The sequence below is a fragment of the Acinonyx jubatus genome, chromosome E4 (assembly GCF_027475565.1).
Source record: "Acinonyx jubatus isolate Ajub_Pintada_27869175 chromosome E4, VMU_Ajub_asm_v1.0, whole genome shotgun sequence".
Classification (NCBI taxonomy): domain Eukaryota; kingdom Metazoa; phylum Chordata; class Mammalia; order Carnivora; family Felidae; genus Acinonyx; species Acinonyx jubatus.
Genome location: NC_069395.1, coordinates 59,155,836 through 59,181,207, shown reverse-complemented (window position 1 = coordinate 59,181,207; position 25,372 = coordinate 59,155,836). Strand labels below are relative to the sequence as shown.

Genomic DNA, 25,372 nt, shown 5'->3' with positions numbered 1-25,372 from the left:
ACAATTATTTGCTGTTCTGTTTGGCATAATTTTACTTAATTACATGTTCTAAAATTCTAACTTCTATCTGGTTAAGGACTATGGAGGTTATACAGCCCAGAAAACAGTTTCATTTTTTTTTTTTCTAATGAAATTTCATACTCATGCCCAAAATACTGCCCAATCTCAGAAAACACACAAATACTCACTTGTTTAGCCTTGGTCTTTGTGATAGTGTCAGAAATAGGTTTCTTCCTCTCCTTCATGGCAGTTTTAGAAAACAATTCCTCAAATTCATGACAATCTATGGATGGCTCTTCAATTTTTTCCCAAATAAGTGAAGCACTGGAGTCTCTAAAGTTAAGCAAAAGACCAATGAAACAGTCATCAAACCAAACTACAAGATATTGTCGTGAATATAAACAAAAATGAAGAGAAGGAAAGAAGGGCAGAAGAGAAAAAAACATGAGAGGAAGTCTGGAAGGAAGGGAAGAGGAGATGGAAACGAGGGCAAGAGGAAGGTGATAGGAAAGAATACTTTTTCTTTAAGACTAACATTTGTTTTATCAACTTGATAAGAAAGTTAAAATGCCATCAATATAGAATGAAACCTTTGCCTAGAAAAAAATACTTTCCAGGAATTCTTAGTTATCAAGTCACTGTATAAAAACATAGAAGCAAAACTCCTCTGAGTATAAGCTATGAAGGCAAGAAATATTTGCTATCTCACAATTCAAACCTGACTCATCAGCTTTGTGAACTATGCACGGGTTAAAAAAGAAATTATTTTATGATCCAAGGTGGTACCCTCCATCTCCCGCCCACTTCCATCACCCACTGTTATCTGACTTTAGTGACTGTAGATTCATGTCATACCACCTAAAAAGGGTAGATCTATTTTTTGAAACAAAGGAACAACACAACAAAATAACTTCTTATAATGTATCTGGATAAAATGAGCTTGGGTCACAGTTTGACATGATGCCTCAGCATATATAAGTAACATGGAAATTACAGAAAGAATGAGCTGCAAATTTAGAAGTAGTCAAACTATGTAGATTCTTCTCCCCTAATGTGATTCAGTGATGAGAAAATTGTATAACAAATGAGAACGAGGCCTGGAAAGATCCTATTCTAAATGCATGCCACATCATACAAAAATTAAAAAAAAAATTCAAGGGATCATGGAAAGTTAGAAAAAAAGGAAGGCCAGTAAAGTTTAAAGAGTATGGTTTGTCCCCCGCGAGCACATTCCTCACCCATGTGTCATAGCACTGTCCCAGGGATCAAGGGACGTCAACTATAGACTATGCATGGATAAGTAATATGCCAACAGCATACATGGTGGGAAGTATTCTTTTATAAATATCATTCCCAAGTATGACTTTATGACCACATTGTGTCACAAACTCTCTATATAAATGTCAGGAAATTCTCAAAACTAAATTATTTCACACATGGGTGTGGATATGTGTATTTTTGCATAGCACATCTTTGAAGAGAAAGACTACTGCAAACAAAAGGGAACAGTAACACAAGACTGTGCCTTCAAAAGAATGCAAAAAATATCCTCAACAGTCAGTATGTCTTTTAAGGATTTGATTTATATTTATAAGCTATTTGCTAGAGTGAGGTTCTGGAACGAGGCAATAGAGCATGTATGCTAAGAAAAATATATCTTTCCATCTTTATAAGATTGATCAATAACTATACAGATAGACATCTGTACATCTTATACATTGATACACATATATCATTTGTTTTATACCTTTGATACTTTTGAGAAAAGTCTAAAATTTGAAATAACAGATTGCTTCAGTAAATATTAACATAAAAACCTACAGATAAGTTTCAGAGCAGTACTTAAAAATACACTAAATTGTAATTTCCCCAAGAGTTTTAAAGGTAAATGCTCCCTCCTGTTGACAAACTGTGCAAAGATGAGCTCCAATTCATGTTACCTTTTACTATGCAGTTGAATTCTCGTCCAATACAGAGGCTTCATGGGCCGACAAGGCTCTACTGGCTGTTTCCTACTCCCTCTGTCTTGGTTCAGCCCTAATCCAAACAAGCCAGCTGGCAATGGAGGAGGAAGAAAACCACACACTTGTGGTGCTGATAAAGTGCTACTTCCAACTTGAGGGGGGAGTGGAGGGCCTGATCCAGGAAGCAGAGGGGGTGGGGGAATGCCTGTTCCAGAAGTTGGCAGGGCAGCTGGAACAGGTGGAATCCCCATACCTGGCAAAGGAGGAGGTGGAGGAACCCCAACTCCAGGCAGAGGAGGGGGAGGAGGTATTCCTTCACCTGGCAGGAGAGGGGGAGGAGGTATTCCCACTCCAGGAAGAGGCGGGGGAGGAGGTATTCCCACTCCGGGAAGAGGCGGGGGAGGAGGTATTCCCACTCCGGGAAGAGGGGGAGGAGGAGGTATTCCCACTCCGGGAAGAGGCGGGGGAGGAGGTATTCCCACTCCGGGAAGAGGGGGAGGAGGGGGTATTCCCACTCCGGGAAGAGGAGGGGGAGGGGGTATTCCCACACCGGGAAGAGGAGGGGGAGGGGGTATTCCCACTCCGGGAAGAGGGGGGGGAGGGGGTATTCCCACTCCGGGAAGAGGGGGGGGAGGTGGTATTCCCACACCGGGAAGAGGAGGGGGAGGAGGTATTCCCACACCTGGCAGAGGAGGGGGAGGAGGTATTCCCACACCTGGCAGAGGAGGGGGAGGAGGTATTCCCACACCTGGCAGAGGAGGGGGAGGAGGTATTCCCTCACCTGGCAGAGGAGGGGGAGGAGGTATTCCCTCACCTGGCAGAGGAGGGGGAGGAGGTATTCCCTCACCTGGCAGAGGAGGGGGAGGAGGTATTCCCTCACCTGGCAGAGGAGGGGGAGGAGGTATCTCCACTACAGGAAGAGGAGGGGGAAGAGGTATTCCCTCATCAGGCAAAGGTGGAGGAGGGGGCGGTAACATTTCTGTACCAGGCAGAGGAGGAGGTGGAGGGATGGCTATACTGGGAACAACAGGTCTGGTTGTGCCAGGGAGAAGGGGAGGTGGGGGAGCTGCCATGCCTACACCAGGCATGGAACTGGAAGACTCTGTGCAAGGCAGAGGTGGTGAGGGTTGGATGTTATGGCTGTTTTCAAAGGAAGAGAAAACAGAGTGTTCATGGCTGGTTTCAAACTCAGTATGAAGAGAAGGATGGGAAGGCTGTGACCCGGACTGTCTTTGACTGTCAGACTTCAGGAGGGATGGAGATGGTGGAGGCAACGTGGGCTGATGTGTGTCGAGCTGTACTGATATTCGCCTTGGAGACACAATCAAAGAAATCTCCGAACAGAATTTTGTCTGAGGTCCGGAAGGTGAGGACGGCACAGGTGAGTCTCCACTTTCAGCCCCAGGTGGGTGGTGAGGACACTCTGGCAGTGTATTCACAGAAGGCAGTATTGGTATCCCACCCTCTTCTGTCGGGGATGTCTGGATTGACTTTGCCTGTAAAATCCTTTGATGACGTACATCCTTTTCTCCTAACCTGAGAGCTTCAAGACAGACATCTTCTAAGGGCGCGCTTCCATTCTGAGCCCCATGACGGCCTCTGGCCATCTCCACGTCCAGGGCAGGATACCCCTTCTCCAGTTCAGCTATTTTGGTCCTCAGATCCTCAATGGTCTGTTCCAGCTGCTGAATTACAGTTGCCTGCCCTTCAGACTTCATGTCAAAAGCTTCCTGAGGGACAACAAAGACAGACATAGTTAAATAGAAAATAAGGACTTGGGGCACCTGGGTGGCTTAGTCAGTTAAACGCCCAACTTCAGCTCAGGTCATGATGTCACGGTTCATGAGTTCAAGCCCCATGTCGAGCTCGCTGCTGTCAGTGCAGAGCCTGCTTCAGTTCTTCCGTCCCCCTCTCTCTGCCCCTCCCCCACTTGTACTCTCTTAAAAATAAACATATATATGTATGTATATATATGCATATATATACATACATACATATACAAAAATAAATATATATATATATACACACATATAATAAGGACCAAAAACTATTTAAATACTAAAATAATTTTTAAAAGTTGTAAAATATATTTGTTTGTTGTAATAATTCCAGAAGGATCCCTTCACAGAGAGATACTATTAGTATTTCTATGTATCTTGTCCTTTTCACGCTTGGACTTCAAAGTGGTTTACACATATCACCATAAAGTCCAAAGGTCATTGTTTGTCTAATCTTTAAATGGTCATTGAAGACAAGTAGACCAGTGAAAATAGGGAAAAAAATTCTGAGTGAAAAACCAGTTTATTTCCTAGACAGGCTCCTCTTATACCTTCCCAAATAATATTTGCTATTAAGATGTTCCCTAAAGACATTTTAAATCCTCAGTTTTAAAAGTCATCGCTACCTTTTTAAAGGTAACCCACTGAAAGAATCTCCAATAAAATTATGTGAAATAGCTTTCACATCCATATGCATATGTGTCATTTCACTTATATCATGTTTACTTTAATTTTAATATTTTACCAAAGACATTTCAGAAAGTGTTACCTGGATTAGTAAAATGTATAGATTATTTTCATTTCTCTAGTGTAACCTTAAAAGTGACCTTAAAGCATCAGTAAATGTTTTTTAAGTTATCCTGATAACTTAGTAGTGTTCTCATTTTCCCATTTTTTTATGATGACCATATAAAAAGGTTAGGTGATAAAAGGCACACAAGAAGTAAATTCTGGAAAAGGTTTCTAAATTCAATTCTTAAATGTTATTACCAAGGCCAGCTTTTTTTCATTGTAGATTTGATTATAATGAAAGCACGATATGACCTCTTCTTCATAAAGCCATTATTCTCAGGAGCCAGAAACATAACAGGGTTTTTTAACACACAGAAGACAGAGTTAAACAAAATGCCTAAATGGAGGTCACAGTCAGAAATCTAATTGAAACAGATATAAGTAATAAGCCTGATGGAGAATTTAAAAAGGAACAATCATACAGATACTCAGTGGGCTTGAGAAAAGAATGGGAGACTTCAAAGAGCCCCTTACCACAGAGATAAAAGAGTTAAAAAAAAGTCAGTAATGAAAAAATGCAATAACCAAGATTTGAAACAGACCGGATGTAAAAACACAAGGATGGAAGCAGCGCAGGAATGAGTAAGTGATATAGAAGGTAAAATAAATGGAAAATAAAGAGGCTGAACAAAAGAAAGATAGATTTATGGAATACAAGAATAGACTCAGGGAACTCAGTGATTCCATCAAATGTGATAACATTTGTATTATAAGAGTCCCAAAAGAAGAGAGAAAAGGGAGGGGGGCAGAAAATTAATTTGAAGAAATCATACCTGAAAACTTCCCTAACCTGGGGAAGGAACATAATGAAAGCGATATAAAAGTAAAGGATGTGAAGGAGAAGGAAGAGAAATAAGAGGAAGAAAAGGAAGAGAAACTGATCCTAAATCATAACAGCCTAGCACGATAGCAAGTATTACACTTCTTTCTACACAGATTTATGCTCTCACATTTACAAGCCAACTAGTCCAACACAACACTCAAAGACAATGATCATAGAAGATCATAGTACCCGTGGCTGTAAGGATTCCTGAGATTTTTATCCTTTCTAATTATTTATACGGGCAGCAGAAAAAGACTTCTTAAATGGAATCAAGACAATTTGGCAGTTACTTGGATTGACTCTCCCAAGCTCCAGCACCTTCTCCTTCTACGTGCAGAAGTGGGAAGAAAAACTACATTTACAGATTCCTTTGCAGTTAGGTTCATCCAATTAGATGCAGATACACAGAGATTTAGAAAGCAGAATGATAGGAGCCAACTCCAAGTGTCCTTAACTGTTCTGTTAGTGATCAAGATCTGCTAACTGGAAGCTGCTCTGAAAGAATGTTCCACTGTCTACTTTCCAGTTTCCAATGGTGGCTTCAAAGGTTTTAGCTTCCCTGGTATACCATTTATATATGACTCCTTTGAAAAATTTCAGCCTAGAAGCAGATCTTTCAAACTTTCTAATCGTTCCATGAAAAACTTAACTGTGTACAGGAAGCCCTTCTGTTTAATATATCTCGTATGGTTTCTGGTTCCTCAGTAAAGCCTGACTGATATAACCATGTACCAATACTTCAGGATAAAATACAGAGGGGAAAAAAAGGTTCTTCCAGTAAGCAGCCTGAGGTGATCTCCAAATATGGTTCACTATTCACTTGTCCCAGAATGCCCAACAACATCATGCAAATCAAAAGGTTCAAATCTTCATGTTCACTTTAAGAACACTAGTGAAACCATACAGACCATCAAGGGTATGCATATGGAAAAATCCACTAAATATGTGAAAGACATCACTTTACAAAACCAGTGGGTGCTATTCCATAGTTACAATGGTGTAGTTGGTAGGTATGCCCAGGCCAAATAGTAGGTCTGGACACAGGGTCAGTGGCCCAAAAAGAGTGCTGAATTTTTGCTGCACATGATTAAAATGCAGACAGTGATGCTGAACTTAAGGGTTTAGATGTAGATTATTGGGTCATTGAGCAATCCATATAATCAAAAGCCCCCAAACACAGACTACCAGATTTACATAACTCACAGTCAGATTAACCAATACATGAGCTCCTAATGCCACATTAAAATGATCCTTACTGGAAAAGAACAAATGGTTCTAAACCAGAAGAGGAGATTGCGCAGGAAAGAAAGAAAGAAATCCCAGAAGAAAATGACGAAATAAAAATGTATAGACTAGGAATAAATTCAGCATAAAATAAATGCAAATAAAAAGGTTTTTTTAATTGTGGAAAAAAGGTTCTCTTCCTAAAAAAATGAAGTAAAAAATAAAGCAACAATATTCTTATTTCTAAAATGATTTTTTAAATGTTTATTTATTTACTTTGAGAGAGAGAGAGAGAGGGTGTGAGTGAGCAGCGGAGGGGCAGAGAGAGAAGGAGAAAGAATCCCAAATAGGCACCATGCTGTTGATGTAGAGCCTGACGTGGGGCTTGAAGTCATGAACCATGAGATCATGACTTAAGCCAAAATCAAGGGTCCGACACTTAACCTACTGAGCCACCCAGGCACTCCTCTAAAACTATTTTTTAGCCTAACTGTAAGCATGAACAAATTATTAGAATTAAAATTACTCAACTGTTAATTTTCTACTATACAAACTTTCTGACTAAAGTATATGATGCCATGATAGATGACATCTTTTATGAAAAGATTTTCATTTTTTACAGTGTGTGAGAAATTCATCATTTTCCCCAGTGGCCTCTGACAATACTCTATAATGCAAAATAATCTTTTTAAACATGTATGTCAGTTGTCATCCTTACCAAATTAACTAACTCTGTCAGGTGCTCATTAATCAATCACTTTTCATATGATTCAGGTTCTCTATCTCCTTCCCTGAAGTCAGGGAGCACAGGATTCTATAAGAGCAACAATTTCACCTTATACTGTATTTGCATCATGTGGCTTAAAATATCTACAAATCATTGGTAAAATGACATTGCCCAAACTAAAGCATGGTAGATAATAATAGGTAGTCTGTGTTAAATGGGGATAGATTTGGGGTTGGACTTAATTCTATAAGTAGTCAATTTGTTAGAGTACATTGTTCTGTTGTGTAATCTACTTATTCTTTAAACAAAATGGTAGTTGAGGGCATCTGGATAATAAAAAGATGAGAAACTGAGGAACTGGCACACTCCATAAGGTTCACAGGTTTTCAAATGTGAGACACAGTATGAATTAGAATGGGGAAACAGCAGAGGAAATAGACAAGGAAATAAAACTCCAAACTGACTTTACAGTAAATATGGCAATGCTAGGCTTATGGTACCAAGAAGGTGGTGAAGTCAAAGAATTCATGAAGATGAGAGCAAACAGACTGCAAAAACAAAAGGCTGACATTTGTGTAGAGAACTATTCTGTAGAGATAATTATTACAGATGGAGAACAGGAAAAAAAAAAAGCTGTAGAGAGACACTGTCTGCTTCTTACATTATTCCCAATGTAGAGAGAACCAAAAACCAAGTTGCTAAAATCCTGATTCCCCTCTATGACCCTATTTTAACCTGCAAAATCCCAGCCCAAATCAATGTTACAATCCTCTTATTCCATTCCAGGAAACAGCAATTAAGCTCATCTCAAACCTTAACTGATTAACCTGTAAAATAAGGCCAGCCATCTATACTTACAGAGTAGCCAAATGTATGTAAGATTTTTGGTTCTGAATTCAGCTAAGATTCTTCAAAGAATCTTATCTGGCCTTCCTTATCCAGGACTATCAGTCAAGGGCTGGTGGGCTCTCAGAGAGTACCAATTCTCTGTAGAGCTATTTAGAGAAGGCTGTGTTGCCTGTCAGCAGTAAGAGTTAGTTTCTATTTGGGTCATATTTTGTATTTTTTAAAAAGATTTATAAAGAAATTCACATGGTAAGTAATAGTTATCATCAAGAAAAAAATGCTGTGTATTCTCTGGCTATTTAAGCAAAAGTCCTTTCAGAGCCCACCCACAAAGCTCAGATTTACTCTCTAAGAGCCTTCCAGGCACTCTGTGGTCCATGGAACGTCCTCAAGTTGAAAGCTTGTTCCCTCGTGTCTTGTGCCTGGTACTTAATCTTCCGTCTCTTCAGGGTACAGCTAGATAGAGGCCTATCAGATCCTCAAAGGATTTGACAATGGTAAAATGTACTTTCTATTATCTTTAGACTTCTACACTTTTCAAAAAAAACAGCATTTCCAGTAATTGTGTGACCCTTTACCCAATGTTAATTGTTCTATTAAAAATTAAAATAAACAATTTTTTAAAGGAGAATAGAAAAAAGTGATCTTTATAATTTTTTAAAGAATCCAAATAATGGGTACATCCTTATAAATGGAAGAAAGATAACAAATCTATTTTAGTTATTCAACACAGTATGTAATATACCTTATATATTACCAATGTTGAGATAGTTTGTATTTTAAAGTATTACTTCAAAAAAAAATATTACTTCAATCCCTTAAACCATTATAAGTGGTAAAGTCTGCCATCCACTTTGGCTGAACAATTTTATACAATACATTAGCCAAAATTCTTCCATTCCTGTACAATCTTATACGTGGGTGGTGATGGTTAGTTCTTATAAATTGTTTGAACACTTGCATATCACAAAATACAAGCTTCCATTAAAAAATAAAATGTTCACCAAATTTTTTTTCTGATTACAAGATTATGATTCCCAGAAAAAGAAACATTAATGTAACATTAAGGCTAAAACTGTCAAAAAGGAAGCCAAGATACACTCAAGTAAAGCTTTTGCTGAAAAGTTAATTCACTTCGTCTTTGAAACTTTATGATGTTTATAATGTAAGCAAGATACTTTGAGAGCCTAGAATATAAAAATAGATATTGGTAAGTTAACACTGTGATAATTTATTTTGTAAATGTTGATACGAGATATGTAATTTATTTTCTATCATTCAGATTTTCAAGTTCTGCTAAATTCTAAGGCTATGTTACTGGCAAGTTACAACACCTGTAGACATCTATAAACTATAAATCCTACTCTTCACAAAAGCATATAAATTCTCTTTCATGATCTAAATTCTAAACAACATTCTAAGGTTTTTGAACAATGGCATTCCAGTTTTACAATAAGCCAATACATGCTATACATGATTCTATAGAAAAAGAAATCCAGATTTTAAAGAGATAAGATAATGCACAAAAATAAATTACCATCAATTTCAAGTTTGAAAAGGAATTTAAAGAAAGGAGGGAATATCAGAACATATGATAAGTAGAAAATAACTTACCTAGGTCTTCTTAAAGCAGAACATATCATGGAAAAGAAGAGCTTCACACACAGAAAGCTAAAATGGCACCTCTGGAATCCTTACAATGAAACAGATGAACTATTGAAATTATAATATTGTTGAACTGGAATGGATATGACAAATCTCTTCCAATCCTTTTATTGCTTAGATGAGAAATGTGAGTTAGAGGGGAGAGGGATTTGTTAAAACTCATAATTGGCTGTATTCCTTTTAACATCTCTTCATTGCAGTAGTTAAGAATTTGATCGATGAGAAGGTTAAAGTCAACATCATTAGTGATAACCAAAGTAGAAGTAATAAATGTGTTGATAAAGGGGGTCAGGAAAAATGAGGGAAAAAAATAGCAAAGAGAACCTGCTTTTTTTTTGGTTCCCCCACAACTTCTGAATTTTCTCTCCAGTTATTTGAGCTGCCGTTGTGGCAACATTCTGGACCATAATCTAATATAGTTCCAAATAGTGCAAGGAAGAAAAACACTCTTGTTATAGTTTCATTTTCATTAATGGTCTGTGGATATAAAGCGCAACTCAGTTTTCCACCTCCTCACCACCTTCTTCTTTAACCCAACTAATCTCTAACATTAAAGACTTCCTAAGAAAACAAAGCTTGGAGGAAATTGAATGGGATGGATTAAGAAGATTAGCCAGAGTGGCAGAACGGCGTTTCAACCCTGTTGCTCTCCTAAAACTGCTCTCCCAGTAACCCCTCCTGTTCTTATTGCCTATAATTTTATACTCTCTCCCTTCCATTTTGTTTTCTCTGTTCCCCCCTTTGGATTTTTTTGGGGGGGAGTAGGGTACCAAACCGACAGTAACTCCCAAGACTTTGTTCTTAACCCACCATCCTCTCTGTATATGTGAGGAGAGCACATAGAGTTTTATATCTTTAGTCTTCATCTCTATACTGATTATTGCAAAGTTTTTCTCTCCCAACAATACTTCACTTCCGTATCGTGATTGGTTAGCTAGCATTGCTTTGTGATCACCTGACATTTTCCTTAAATTTAAGGGGTTTATTTTCCAAAGAAATATCTAGGCACAGTAGTATCTCTCAATCATTTTTCTAAGTCATTGGCTCATAATGTGTACCAGAATCACATAGAAGATTTATTAAAACACAAATTGTTAGTACCCACCCCCAGAGTCTCCAATTCAGTAGGTCTGGAGCAGGGCCTGGGAATTTGCATTTCTAATCAGTTCCCAGGTAATGCTGATGCTGCTGGTCCAGGGACCACACTTTGAGAACTATAGTCAATTTTTACCCTACCTATGGTTACCAAATCCATTATTTCAACTTTGGCTGCTACTTTTCCTTTTATCAGATAAGTACCTTAGTTCAGATTCTCCTGACCTGACAATGCGGATACATTGAGAGTTTAATAACTGGTCCTCCTTCTTGGCTCCGAGAGGCATGTCACAGCCTTCTTGTGCTTGGGAACACTAGAGAGAGGTGCAGCACTATGCTCAGGGAGGGGGGTGCTTTTTAAACAGTGATATCAACAAAAAGCATAATGAGGCAAAAAAAAAAATATGGCACTAAATAGATTGCAAAAAGGATACTTGTTTGCAGCACAAGCTGAAACAAGAAGGCAGAGTGTCATCTTATTCCACCCGAGCGGGGCAAGTGCATGTAGGGTAACTCAAATTGTTCACCACTTTATGCATGTCTACAAATGAACGTGAAAGCCCTGTGAGTATTGATTTTAGGGCCACAGATATTGCAGATACATATTCCGCAAATATAGAAGCCATGAATAATGAGAGTCAACTCAATTATGAAAGCAACTTGCAAAACCAGATATAACAACAATAATGACAAAAAAATAACAGCTAATATTTTGAGTGCCAGGAGCACATAAACTAATGCATTGAAGTTAATGCACTTAAATTAATGCATCTAAATGTCACAAAACCCCTATGAGATAGAAGTTTAAAGATGAGGGGACTAAGGCACAGAGACTAAGGCGCAGCAAAATACTTTGCTTAGGTTTGCAAGTTAAAAGAATAACTGGTATTTGTGCCCAGGGAAACTGACCCAAAGCCCACGTCTTCAACCACTATGTACGAACAGAGGCAAATTTTCTACCATTTGCCAATAAGCACCCTCCACTCTAGTCAGTGTGGTCTCCTACTATTTAGCTATTCATCAAATATTTTCTGAGCTCCTAAAAAATGTCGGGTGCTATGTTTGATAGAGGAAAGACAAAGAATAAGGACAGTCTTAGCTTTAGGGAGCTCAACTGTCTATGAGACACGCATAAGTCAACCATTATGGAAAAAGAAGACAGGTATGTGGGTCCCAGAGTAGGGATGCCAAAATGACTCTCTAGATTGAAGTCTCAGAAAGTGTCTAAGTGGAAGTAAAGTTTAACATGAGTTTAGATGAACAAATAAATAGAAATTAAGTCGATTTTAAAAGCGGGGGAGGTTAGGAATATAAAAGAAACATAAAAAGACAGATATGAAGGATCCTAAACTAGACTATTTTTCAGAAAACTAGGATATTTTTAAGGCTGGAACAAACAAAATGTAGGAAATAGTGGGTGGTAAATCCAAAGACGGAGAATGGTAAGGAAAAGCCTGTCCTGCAGTCTCGAGGGTCTGATTTTTTTTTCTCAAATGTTAGGAGCAGTCACTGAATGAGTGTCAGCAGATATCAGATATAAGTAAATGTGGATTTGAGAAAGATAACTCAAGGCCTTGTGGAGGAAAGATTGGAAAGGATTAAGAGTGGAAGTACAGAACCCTGTTGGGGACTATCACAACAATCCAGATAAGACTAGGCCCCTGGCCAAAGAGGCCCAGGAGGTGGAAAAGCAAAGCTGGTTGCTTGAGGAATACACTGAGTCACCTCTTACATCACCTGGTCACCTGGTGCCTGTCATATCCTGCCCCACAAACCCCATCCCCTGACAAAATGCCACATTCACTTTCACTTTTGTGCCTTTATTCTCTTTTCTCATCTGAAATTCTTACTCTCCTTCCCTCCATCTGTTCAAAAACTATCACTTTCAGGACTTGATCTAAGTTTCACCCTTCCTAAGAAGCTGTCCTTAATTATAATTCCTCAAAAATATTCCTTTTTATTGTTTTAGTTCTGTAATACAATATATACCAAACACCTTGGCAGAATCATATTACATCTTGCAAATCATTTCATGTATATGGAAGAGCCTGGGACCTTATAACTGTTTACATTTCCTTCAATATCTACCACAAATACCTTGCACACAGTACTTCAACAGATGTCCAATAAAGGATAAGCAACCTTTATAAGCTAAGAACTTTATGGGCTCAGCTATTCTTTCAGATGAGCTGCTTGACCTATTTGCCATTCTCCATAGGATATCAACCATGTTGTCCAACAAACGAGCTTTATACCATCTAACACTCAACAAAGCAAAGATACAACCTCATTTCACCTCTGAGCCCTACTGCCCTAGCCCTAAAGCGAAAACAAAGTGTGATATCTAATTCATTCCTCACATTCTCATCTTAAATTTTAACCATTTTCCAGATGCTAACTGCTTGTCATTCTTAAAATTAATAGAACAGTTTCTGTTTTTATTTCTAAAGTCAAAATGTCTAAATTTTTCTCTGAGCTAGTTGGGAGTTTCCACAAAATGAAAATATATTTTCCAGAAAAATCCTTTCTTCCCCTTAACATCTTGCCCAAATGTTACCCATTTTCAATGTCAGTGCCTCCACCCCCAGGCTGTCCTGCATCTCTTCCAGTCAGTCCCAACCACCTTCCACCTTGCCCCTCCCCTGGTCCACTGGGTCAAAGTGTCAAGCACCCAAGAATTATCATCAGATAACTAGATGACCCATGTTTTCTCCCCTCAACCATCTCTCTCTCTCAACCATCTCCCTCTGCCTCTTTCTCTCTCTCCTTTAACCCCTATTTTTCTTACTCTGCTTTATGTTTTAGTTATTTACTTGTCTTTTAAATCATGATTTTGTGGGTTGATAATAACCATAGAAATTCATATTACTTTTTGCCTTGGAGTTTAGAAGGAACTTACATTAAACAATTTTTCCAGCCCTTTGATATGTGTAATACATTCCAACAAAATTCAAGTGGCTTCTTGTTTTTATGTCTCCATCATTAGCCTTTCAGAATCACATTCACCCACACCTTTCTTTTGATCTGACCAATGCTTCTTTTACTCTCTAAACGTTTCTAGCCAAGACACATGTGAGTAATCCCTCAAGAACCATCAACTAGGCTACCTCACATTACTCACATCTTTTTCCTTGATTTGTTCCCAAATAAAGATGTTTCTGAAATAATAAATTGTACTGAGTCGTTATTGTAGAAGAGCACTATAACAGATACTTTAAGGAGAACCAATGGAAAACAATATTTAATTCCTCAAATAAGTTTACAATCAAATTAGGCATTGAGGGGACCAAGGAACACTGATCAGAGCAGGAACCTAAGAAAAGAGTTTTAAGCCAATTTCAAAGGAATTGAAAATGGACTGAAATAGGATTTTGCTGGTTTTCTCAAGTCAGAGCATTTTTCTGACTTTTGACTATTTGTTTGCATATAAACCATACAACATAAAGGGTAAGAGAGTGCTGATACTATTTAATTTCTTTTTATTTTCCAGGACTTGGTAAGAGACATGGTATTCACTATTAACAAAAATTTTAATGAGTAGAGAGACTTAACTTTGAGTTGCCTGATATTATCAATTATTACCCAAAGCTAGAATTTTTAGAGATCAAATTGTATTCTATTTACCTTTAAACTAGCCCATTTGCATTAGAAAGATGTGATGAGTTTCAGGAAGATGTTTCAAAACACAATTTTATATGTTCAGTTGACCCTTTAACAGCACCAGAGTTAGAGGCACCAAACCCCCACACGGTAAAAATCCGTGTATTACTTTGACTCCCCCAAAACCTGTTGACTGGAAGCCTTAGTGATAACATAAACAGTCAATTAACACATATTTTGTATGTTATATGCTTTGCAGACTACATTATTACAATAAAAGTAAGCTAGAAAAAAATATTACTAGGAAAATTATAAAGAAAAGATAATACATTTACAGTACTATATTTATGGGAACCAAATCTACATATAAATGAGCCTGCACAATTCAAACCCATGTAGTTCAAGGGTTGACTGTAATTTCAGAAGGAAAAAATAAGTCAAAAATTGGGTGGTAACCAGTTTTGTTATCATAAATTAATCTTTCATACAGGAACATTTTTTAGAGATTATAATTATCTGTTTTAGAATATAAAAGAGTTTATAGTTTAAATAGCATTTCAAATACTAAAGAATATAAAACAGAATTGAAAGACAGTCTTATTTCAGCTTTATGAAATAATTCTTTAGACAGATTTTCAGAGCATATCACTTAAAAATAAATATCAATAAATGAGGTCCTAAAGAATGTAGTTTTATTTGAAAACTTTCTCTAATTCCATAGGGCCATCAATAAAAGCACTCAGGGAGAAAGCTATAGTTTTGTTTTGTTTTTTTTACATGAGTACCAGCTGTATTTGCTTTAAGCATCAAACTCTTGGGCAACACCACAGCCTTCACCTCCTTTTAGCTGAGAAAAGGCTTTATGAGTTATGTGGGGGTTTTTTTCCCAGGGATATGGAGCTCTCAGAATTATTAACTATAGGAAGAGAGTAAAAGTCAAAATTCATTCAATAAATTCCAGTGTGCTCAGATTGAGAGAACAGGTGCCTGAACTCACATCTGAAGAAAAATTTACAGGGTGCTTTCCAAACCTGCTCCACGCCTCTGACTAAGCAGTCCTAGTGATCTCGCGTTACAACCACAGAATAATGCAGGCAGCCTGGGATGGACCAGAAAGCCTATTCAGATCATCATTCATACAGAGCAAATGGACTTAAAACCTCTCATTTCCTTCAGCAGTGGGTAACATACAGAGATACAGAACTGCCATCTAGTGACTAAGTAGAAAAAAGCAAAGTGCTTTACTTGAAAATAAAATTGTAAGGTTTTTGTTGTTGTTGTTGCTCTTTTGTGTTTTTTGTTTGTTTTTTGTTTTGTTGTTGTTTTTGTTGTTTTAAGAGTTGTGAAATGCTGGGGTGCCTGGGTGGCTCAGTCAGTTGAGCATCTGACTCTGGATATAGACTCAGGTCATGATGTCATGGTTTGTGAGATTGAGGCCAGCATCATGTTCTGTGATGACAGTGCAGGGCCTGCTTGGGATTCTCTCTCTCCCTCTCTCTGCCTCTCCTCTGCTCACGCTCTTTCTCTCAAAATAAATAAACATTCTAAAAAAATTAAAAAATAAGAGTAGTGAAATACTAAAGTTAGCAAAAAAAAAAAAAAAAAAAAAGTGGCACAATTTAACATACCAAAGTTATACCAAAACTTAAAAATGTATGGGGAAACTAAGGAGACTCTATATGTGCCTTTGAAACATATCTTGATATTTGACTCTTATAAATGATATATTGTAAATATAATAGAATAACTTAAAATAAACTTATCTAACAATGTCATGATTTTGGCACAAATGGTATTAAATAGCCATAGGGCAATTGCTCATGTAAAAGTATAATTTTTATCATGGTGCAGCAAATATGAGGTATAAAATCAAACAGACCTATATATTCAAATCCTGGCTCTTAAACCTTTATCAATTTGTGACTCTAAGTAAGTTAACTCCTATAAACATCTTTTTTCTCTATCAGTTAAATGAATTAAAATAGTTACTTTAAAGGACTATTTTAAGAATTGCATAAGATCATGCAGTAAAAGTGTATATGCATAGTAGATTGGTAATTAATTCTAGTTTTTTTTTATCATTTTGACGACCATTTACTTTAAGCACTTATGAAATACACACATATTATCTAAGAAAAGAACCAGTCCATAAGTAAACTTATGACAAAGAAAGTAAACAATCATTTTTGAGGAATTAACCTCAGTTTCTCCAAATACTGCTTCCTCTCAATTAATTTATTGTATTTTCTGGCTTATAGAGAGTTCACTGGCAATAAGGAAAGCAGATATGAAATTTAAGTTAATCTATTTCACCCCTGAATTTCCAAAGCTGTAACATCAGGCATTTGTAAAACACCCAGTGCATTGGGTTTCCTGCTTCTTACAATATATTTTACCATGGTTCACAGCTCAAGAAAAATAGAAAAATCACTATAATTTTACATACATGAATTGATACTTGAATCTTAACACACACAGCAATGTTGCATGTTTATCATTTTTATAGTATAAATTATGTTTTGTTGAGGCTTTCTTTGGCATTATCATATGTAATAAAAATTCAATAGTATATGCCCTGGAAATAATAATTTAGAAAAATCTAACATATTATCAGATTACAACTTAGTCATGCCTCAAAAAAATAAAAAATAAAAAATAAAAGAAGCTGTAGAAAATGAGAGGATATTTTCAGGGCACTATTTTTCTTAATTATTTTTGAATTTATTTCTCTGCCTCTTTTTATCTTTCTTCATCTCAATCACTGTTGGCTAATCATTACACAATTTATTAAACAAGCATCAGCTCAGAACACCATCCCTCTCCAAAAGCCCTGGCCTTGTGTAGGTCTCTGCTCTGACAAAAAGCTGAAAAAACATGTTTTGTGACACTATCCTGAAGAGTATCATTAGTCTTGGAGCACCTGGGTGGCTCAGTCAGTTAAGCATCTGACTTCAGCTCAGGTCTTCATCTCATGGTCTGTGAGTTTGAGCCCCATGTCAGGCTCTGTGCTGACTGCTCAGAGACTGGAGCCTGCTTCAGATTCTGTGTCTCCCTCTCTCTCTGCCCCTCCCCAGCTCATACTCTGTCTCTCTCTTTCAAACATAAATAACATTACAAACTTAAAAAGAAAAAAAGAGTATCTTTAGTCTTACAACAATGGCCAATGTAGCTACATTTTTTAATTATTACTATTTGTTTAGTTGAAGTATAGTTGACATATTAGTTTCAGATAGGTAAGATAGGTGAAGGGGATTAAGAGGTAAAAATAAAATAAATAATAATAAGTAAGTCACAGGAATGAAAAGTACACTGTAGGTCTCAATAATATTGTAGTAACTTCATAGCTGTATTTTTTAAAGCATGAGTAAATTGTAGTTCTTGAACACTGTTATGTTCTCATTGCTCCTCCAGAGGGAGCACAACCTTCATGTATGATTCAGGACGCTGCTTTTCAAAAGGGATGTCAATTTTAACTTGGAAAAGCTCTCAAAAATCATCAAATTCTTTAATTTGACAGAGAAAAACACCATGTCCCAGAAATCCTAGTATGCTGTTACACACTAACCAGAAACAGAACTGGGCCTTGAACCTGGATGAGAATCTTCTCACCTTCCACTAGGCTGTGCTGGAGGATAGAGTCTTCTTACTGATAATATCTAGAACTCAGTTATTTTCAAAAGACTAGTTGGAAGAAAGTATAAATACATTTTTAAAAACTGGTTTTGTATCCAAAAGAGCAATTGCTATCTACAATTACTATTCTATATGTTTCCTTTCTTGCAGTCTTTTTTTCTTTAACAGTGTTTTGATTTCAAAAAACAAAAAACAAAAACAAAATTTGGCTTCTTTAGTAAAAGAAAAACGGTTTCTGTGGGAATTAAACGGGCACTAACTAATGTTTCATCCACCAAAGTAACTTAAAAATATGATTTGACTTTAGAAAACCTCTGGCGAGTTCTTCAAACTCGCATCCATGTAACTATTAGTTCAGCCAGGCACATCTCCATGTGACGTCTGGAATGGAAACTGTCCTGCTGGACCCAGCTTCTGTCAGGCCCAACTCTTTGGCTAGATACAGAATGATGCAGCTTCTAAAAAGCTTGTACTCCCTTCCACTTCAAGGTAGATTTTTTTGTCAAAGCCTAAATGGAAGACAACATCCCCTTCCACATGATTATATTTCCCTGAAGACAGAGAAATAAGGATGGCCTCAGCTAGCTGGCACATGAAAAAGAAAATCAGAACCTGTCACAATTTGAAGACAAGTAAGAGAGAAAGTAAGAAAGAAAGGGATTAGGATTCAACATCCTAATAAGATCTTCTTACTCCATATAAATAAATGGAACAAAATAGAGAAGCCAGAAATGGACCCACAAATGTATGGCCGACTAATCTTTGACAAAGCAGGAAAGAGTATCGAATGGGAAAAAAACAGTCTCTTCAATAAATGGTGCTGGGATAACTGGACAGCAACATGCAGAAGAATGAAACTGGACAGTTTCTTATGCCATACACAAAAATAAACTCAAAATGGATGAAAGACCTAAATGTGAGACAGGAAACCATCAAAATCCTACAGGAGAAAACAGGCAAAACCTCTTTGACCTTGCTGCAGTAACTTCTTACTAGACGTGACTCTGGAGGTATGGGAAACAAAAGCAAATATGAACTACTGGGACCACATCAGGATAAAAAGCTTCTTCTGCACAGCGAAGGAAACAATCAACAAAACGAAAAGGCAGCCAATAGAATGGGAGAAGATATTTGCAAATAACATATTGAATAAAGGGTTAGTATCAAATATGTATAAAAAATTTATCAAATTCAACACCCCAAAAAACAAATATTCCAGTGAAGAAATGGGAAAAAGACATGAATAGACACTTTTCCAAAGAAGACATCCAGTGGCTAACAGACACATGAAAAGATACTCAACAATAAAGGTCTTCCCAAACAAAAACTGAAGGAATTCAGCACCACTAAACCAGCCCTACAAGAGATCCAAAGGGGGATCCTGTGAGACAAAGTACCAGAGACATCGTTACAAGCATGAAACCTACAGACATCACAATGACTCTAAACCCATATCTTTCTATAATAACACTGAATGTAAATGGACTAAATGTGTCAACCAAAAGACATAGGGTATCAGAATGGATAAAAAAACAAGGCCCATCTATTTGCTGTCTACAAGAGACTCATTTTAGACCTGAGGACACCTTCAGATTGAAAGTGAGGGGATGGAGAACTATCTATCATGCTACTGGAAGTCAAAAGAGAGCTGGAGTAGCCATACTTATATCAGACAAACTAGACTTTAAAGGCTGTAATAAGAGATAAAGAATGGCATTATACAATAATTACAGGCTCTATCTATCAAGAAGAACTAACAATTATAAATGTCTATGCACCGAATACGGGAACCCCCAAATATATAAAACAATTACTCACAAACATAAGCAACCTTATCGACAAGAATGTGGTAATTGCAGGGGACTTTAATACCCTACTTACAATAATGGATAGATCATCGAGACACATGGTCAATAAAAAAACAAGGGCCCTGAATGATACATTGGATCAGATGGACTTGACAGATATATTTAGAAATCTGCATCCCAAAGCAACAGAATATACTTTCTTCTCAAGTGCACATGGAACATCCTCCAAGATAGATCACATACTGGGTCACAAAACAGCCCTTCATAAGTATATAAGAATTGAGATCATACCATGCATACTTTTGGACCACAATGCCATGAAGTTTGAAATCAACCACAGGAAAAAGCCTGGAAAACCTCCAAAAGCATGGAGGTTAAAGAACACCCTACTAAAGAATGAATGGGTCAACCAGGCAATTAGAGAAGAAATTAAAAAATATATGGAAACAAACAAAAATGAAAATACAACAATCCAAACACTTTGGGATGCAGCGAAGGCAGTCCTGAGAGGAAAATACATTGCAATCCAGGCCTATCTCAAGAAACAAGAAAAATACCAAATACAAAATCTAACAGCACACCTAAAGGAAATAGAAGCAAACAGCAAAGACAGCCTAAACCCAGCAGAGGAAGAGAAATAATAAAGATCAGAGCAGAAATAAACAATATAGAATCTAAAAAACTGTAGAGCAGATCAACAAAACCAAGAGTTGGTTTTTTGAAAAAATAAACAAAATTGACAAACCTCTAGCCAGGCTTCTCAAAGAGAAAAGGGAGATGACCCAAATAGATAAAATCATGAATGAAAATGGAATTATTACAACCAATCCCTCAGAGATACAAGCAATTATCAGGGAATACTATGAAAAATTATATGCCAACAAACTGGACAACCTGGAAGAAATGGACAAATTCCTAAACACCCACACACTTCTAAAACTCAAACAGGAAGAAATAGAAAATTTGAACAGACCCATAACTAGTGATGAAATTGAATCACTTATCAAAAATCTCCCAACAAATAAGAGTCCAGGACCAGATGGCTTCCCTGGGGAATTCTACCAAACATATAAAGCAAAGGTAATACTTTTCCTTCTCAAGCTGTTCCAAAAAATAGAACGGGAAGGAAAACTTCCAGACTCATTCTATGAAGCCAGCATTACTTTGATTCCTAAACCAGACAGAGACCCAGCAAAAAAAGAGAACTACAGGCCAATATCTCTGATGAATATGGATGCAAACATTCTCAATAAGATACTAGCAAATCGAATTCGACAGCTTATAAAAGGAATTATTCACCATGATCAAGTGGGATTGATTCCTGGGATGCAGGGCGGATTCACCATTCGCAAATCAATCAACGTGATACATCACATTAATAAAAGAAAAGAACCACATGATCCTGTTAATCAATGCAGAAAAAGCACTTGACAAAATTCAGTACCCTTTCTTAATAAAAACCCTTGAGAAAGTCGGGATAGAAGGAACATAACTTAACATCATAAAAGCCACTTATGAAAAACCCACAGCTAATATCATCCTCAATGGGGAAAAACTGAGAGATTTCTCCCTGAGATCAGGAACACAACAGGGATGTCCACTCTCACCGCTGTTGTTTAACATAGTGTTGGAAGTGCTAACATCAGCAATCGGACAACAAAAGGAAATCAAAGGCATCAAAATTGGCAAAGATGAAGTCAAGCTTTCACTTTTTGCAGATGACATGATATTATACATGGAAAATCCGGTAGACTCCACCAAAAGTCTGCTAGAACTGATACATGAATTCAGCAAAGTCGCAGGATACAAAATCAATGTACAGAAATCAGGTGCATACTTATACACTAATAGTGAAGCAACAGAAAGACAAATAAAGAAACTGATCCCATTCACAATTGCACCAAGAAGCATAAAATACCTAGGAATAAATCTAACCAAAGATGTAAAACATCTGTATGCTGAAAACTATAGAAAGCTTACGAAGGAAATTGAAGAAGATACAAAAATGGAAAAACATTCCATGCTCATGGATTGGAAGAATAAATATTGTTAAAATGTCAATACTACCCAAAGCTATTTACACATTCAATGCAATCCCAATCAAAATTGCACCAGCATTCTACTCGAAGCTAGAACAAACAATCCTAAAATTTGTATGGAACCACAAAAGGCCCTGAATAGCCAAAGTTATTTTGAAGAAGACCAAAGCAGGAGGCATCACAATCCCAGACTTTAGCCTCTACTACAAAGCTATAATCATCAAAACAACATGGTCCTGGCACAAAAACAGACACATAGACCAATGGAATAGAATAGAAACCTCAGAAATAGACCCACAAAAGTATGGCCAACTAATCTTTGACAAAGCAGGAAAGAACATCCAATGGAAAAAAGACAGTCTCTTTAACAAATGGTGCTGGGAGAACTGGACAGCAACATGCAGAAGATTGAAACTAGACCACTTTCTTACACCATTCACAAAAATAAACTCAAAATGTGTAAAGGACCTGAATGTGAGACAGGAAACCATCAAAACCCTAAAGGAGAAAGCAGGAAAAGACCTCTCTGACCTCAGCCGCAGCAATTTCTTACTCAACACATCCCCAAAGGCAAGGAAATTAAAAGCAAAAATGAACTATTGGGACCTCATGAAGGTAAAAAGCTTCTGCACAGCAAAGGAAACAATCAACAAAACTAAAAGGCAACCAACAAAATGGGAAAAGATATTTGCAAATGACATATCAGACAAAGGACTAGTATCCAAAATCTATAAAGAGCTCACCAAACTCCACACCCAAAAAACAAATAACCCAGTGAAGAAATGAGCAGAAAACATGAATAGACACTTCTCTAAAGAAGACATCCAGATGGCCAACAGGCACATGAAAAGATGCTCAACATCACTCCTCATCAGGGAAATACCAATCAAAACCACACTGAGATATCACCTCACGCCAGTCAGAGTGGCCAAAATGAACAAATCAGGAGACTAGAGATGCTGGAGAGGATGTGGAGAAATGGGAACCCTCTTGCACTGTTGGTGGGAATGCAAACTGGTGCAGCCACTCTGGAAAACAGTGTGGAGGTTCCTCAAAAATTAAAAACAGATCTACCCTATGACCCAGCAGTAGCACTGCTAGGAATTTACCCAAGGGATACAGGAGTGCCGATGCACAGGGGCACTTGTACCCCAATGTTTATAGCAGTACTCTCAACAATAGCCAAATTGTGGAAAAAGCCTAAATGTCCATCAACTGATGAATGGATAAAGAAATTGTGGTTTATATACACAATGGAGCACTACACGGCAATGAGAAAGAATGAAATATGGCCCTTTGTAGCAACGTGGGTGGAACTGGAGAGTGCGATGCTAAGTGAAATAAGCCATACAGAAAAAGACAGATACCATATGTTTTCACTCTTATGTGGATCCTGAGAAACTTAACAGAAACCCATGGGGGAGGGGAAGGGGAAAAAATGAGGTTAGAGTGGGAGAGAGCGAAAGCATAAGAGACTCTTAAAAACTGAGAACAAACTGAGGGTTGATGGGGGGTGGGAGGGAGGGAAGTGTAGGTGATGGGCATTGAAGAGGGCATCTTTTGGGATGAGCACTGGGTGTTGTATGGAAACCAATTTGACAATAAATTTCATATATTAAAAAAAAAGAAAAGATACTCAACATCACTCATCATCAGGGAAATACAAATCAAAACCACAGTGAGATACCACCTGTCAGAATGGCTAACATTAACAACTCAGGTAACAACAGATGTCAGAGAGGATGTGATGTAAGGAGAATCCTTTTGCAATGTTGGTTGGAATGCAAACTGGTGCAGCCACTCTGGAAAACATGAAGTTTCCTCAAAAAATTAAAAATAGAACTACCCTATGACCCAGCAATTGCACTACTAGGTATTTATCCAAAGGACACAAAAATGCTGATTCAAAGGGACACACGCATGCCAATGTTTATGGCAGCTCTTTCAGCAATAGCCAAATTATGGAGAAAGCCCAAATGTCCATTGACTGATGAATGGATAAAGAATATGTGGCACACACTCTCTCACACACAAACACACACACACACAATGGACTATTACTCAGTGATCCAAAAAGAATGAAATCTTGCATTTGCAACAGCGTGGATGGAAATAGAGGGTATTATGCTAAGTGAAGTAAGTCAGAGAAAGACAAGTACCATATCATTCCACTCTTGTGGAATTTAAGAAACAAAACAGATAAATAGGGGAAGGGAAAGAAAAGTAAGATAAAACAGAGAGTGAGACAAGCCATAAGAGACTCTTAAATATAGATAACAAACTGAGGATAGTTGGAGAGGAGGTGGGTAGGGGAATAGGTTAAAGGGGTGATGGGTAGTAAGGAGGGCACTTGTTGGGTATGAGCAGTGGGTGTTTTATGTAAGTGATGAAGCACTGGCTTCTACCCCTGAAACCAATACTACATTATATGTTAACTAACTTGAATTTAAATGAATAAATTTAAAAAAAAAAAAAAGATCTTCTTACCTGCTGAACAGCATCTGAACATTTTTTTGGAGTTTCCAAAACAGCAGACTGAGATTCTGGTTTGAAAAAGAAAAAGAGTCAGTATCTTAAAGAAGAAATTTCCCAATTCCTCAATCAGAAGACAAAACTAACTAAAGCATATCTTTAACCAGAAGTACCAAAAACATCCAGTTTATCTTCCAATTATACTTCTGTATTATAAAGACATGACTACTTTTCAGCATATATAACACAGATAATGACTAATGCTCATGTCATTATTTTTTAAATTAGAATAACCTCATGCCCTTCTTCAACACACCAATCATAATTATTTTTCTCAACTGCTAGCGTCTATTTTGTGCTAGGAAATACCTGTTGAAACATTCACTTATATTATTTACTTAGCGCAAGTCTGTACAATGATAGAACTCATCAATCTTGAAGGATGGGATTCAGTTGTCTTATCTATTGACAACTTTCCTTCTAATTTCTTTTTTTTTCTTATTTGAGAGAGAGAGAGAGAGCACACGAGAGAGGGACGGGGTGGGGGGGGGGGGAGAATCCTAAGCAGGCTCCACGTTCAGCACGAAGCCCGACATGGAGTTCAATCCCACAACCCTGGGATCATTACCTGACCTGAGCTGAAATTAAGAGTTGGACGCTCAAGCCCACTGGGCCACAAAGGTGCCCCCTACCTTCTAATTTCAATAAGAGATAATGAGTACTACCATCGAGTAATAAAGGATTCTGAAAGGATTTTGTTCCTTTATTTGTCATTTAAGAGTCTATGAGACTGTAAATTCATGCTGGAAAACCTAAGGGAAAACAAATTCCAGGCTTACTTTTCAAGCTAAGGGACAATTTCTTCTAAGTGAACCTCGCATGAACATTGTAAAACAAAAAATAAAA

At 37.4% G+C, this 25,372-nt stretch overlaps 1 protein-coding gene across 2 annotated transcripts in view; it reads right to left on the bottom strand.

The window, feature by feature from the left end:
- The window catches only part of FMN2 (formin 2), a 393,129-nt gene that overhangs the window by 247,573 nt on the left and 120,184 nt on the right, over positions 1 to 25,372 (bottom strand). For both annotated transcript variants that reach the window (XM_027046367.2, XM_053209733.1), the window contains exons 5-7: positions 24,482 to 24,537; positions 1,941 to 3,694; positions 189 to 333 (exon numbers count right to left, since the gene is read on the bottom strand). In XM_027046367.2, coding sequence (XP_026902168.2) covers positions 189 to 333; positions 1,941 to 3,694; positions 24,482 to 24,537 — 1,955 coding nt within the window. The remainder of the gene's footprint in view (positions 1 to 188; positions 334 to 1,940; positions 3,695 to 24,481; positions 24,538 to 25,372) is intronic.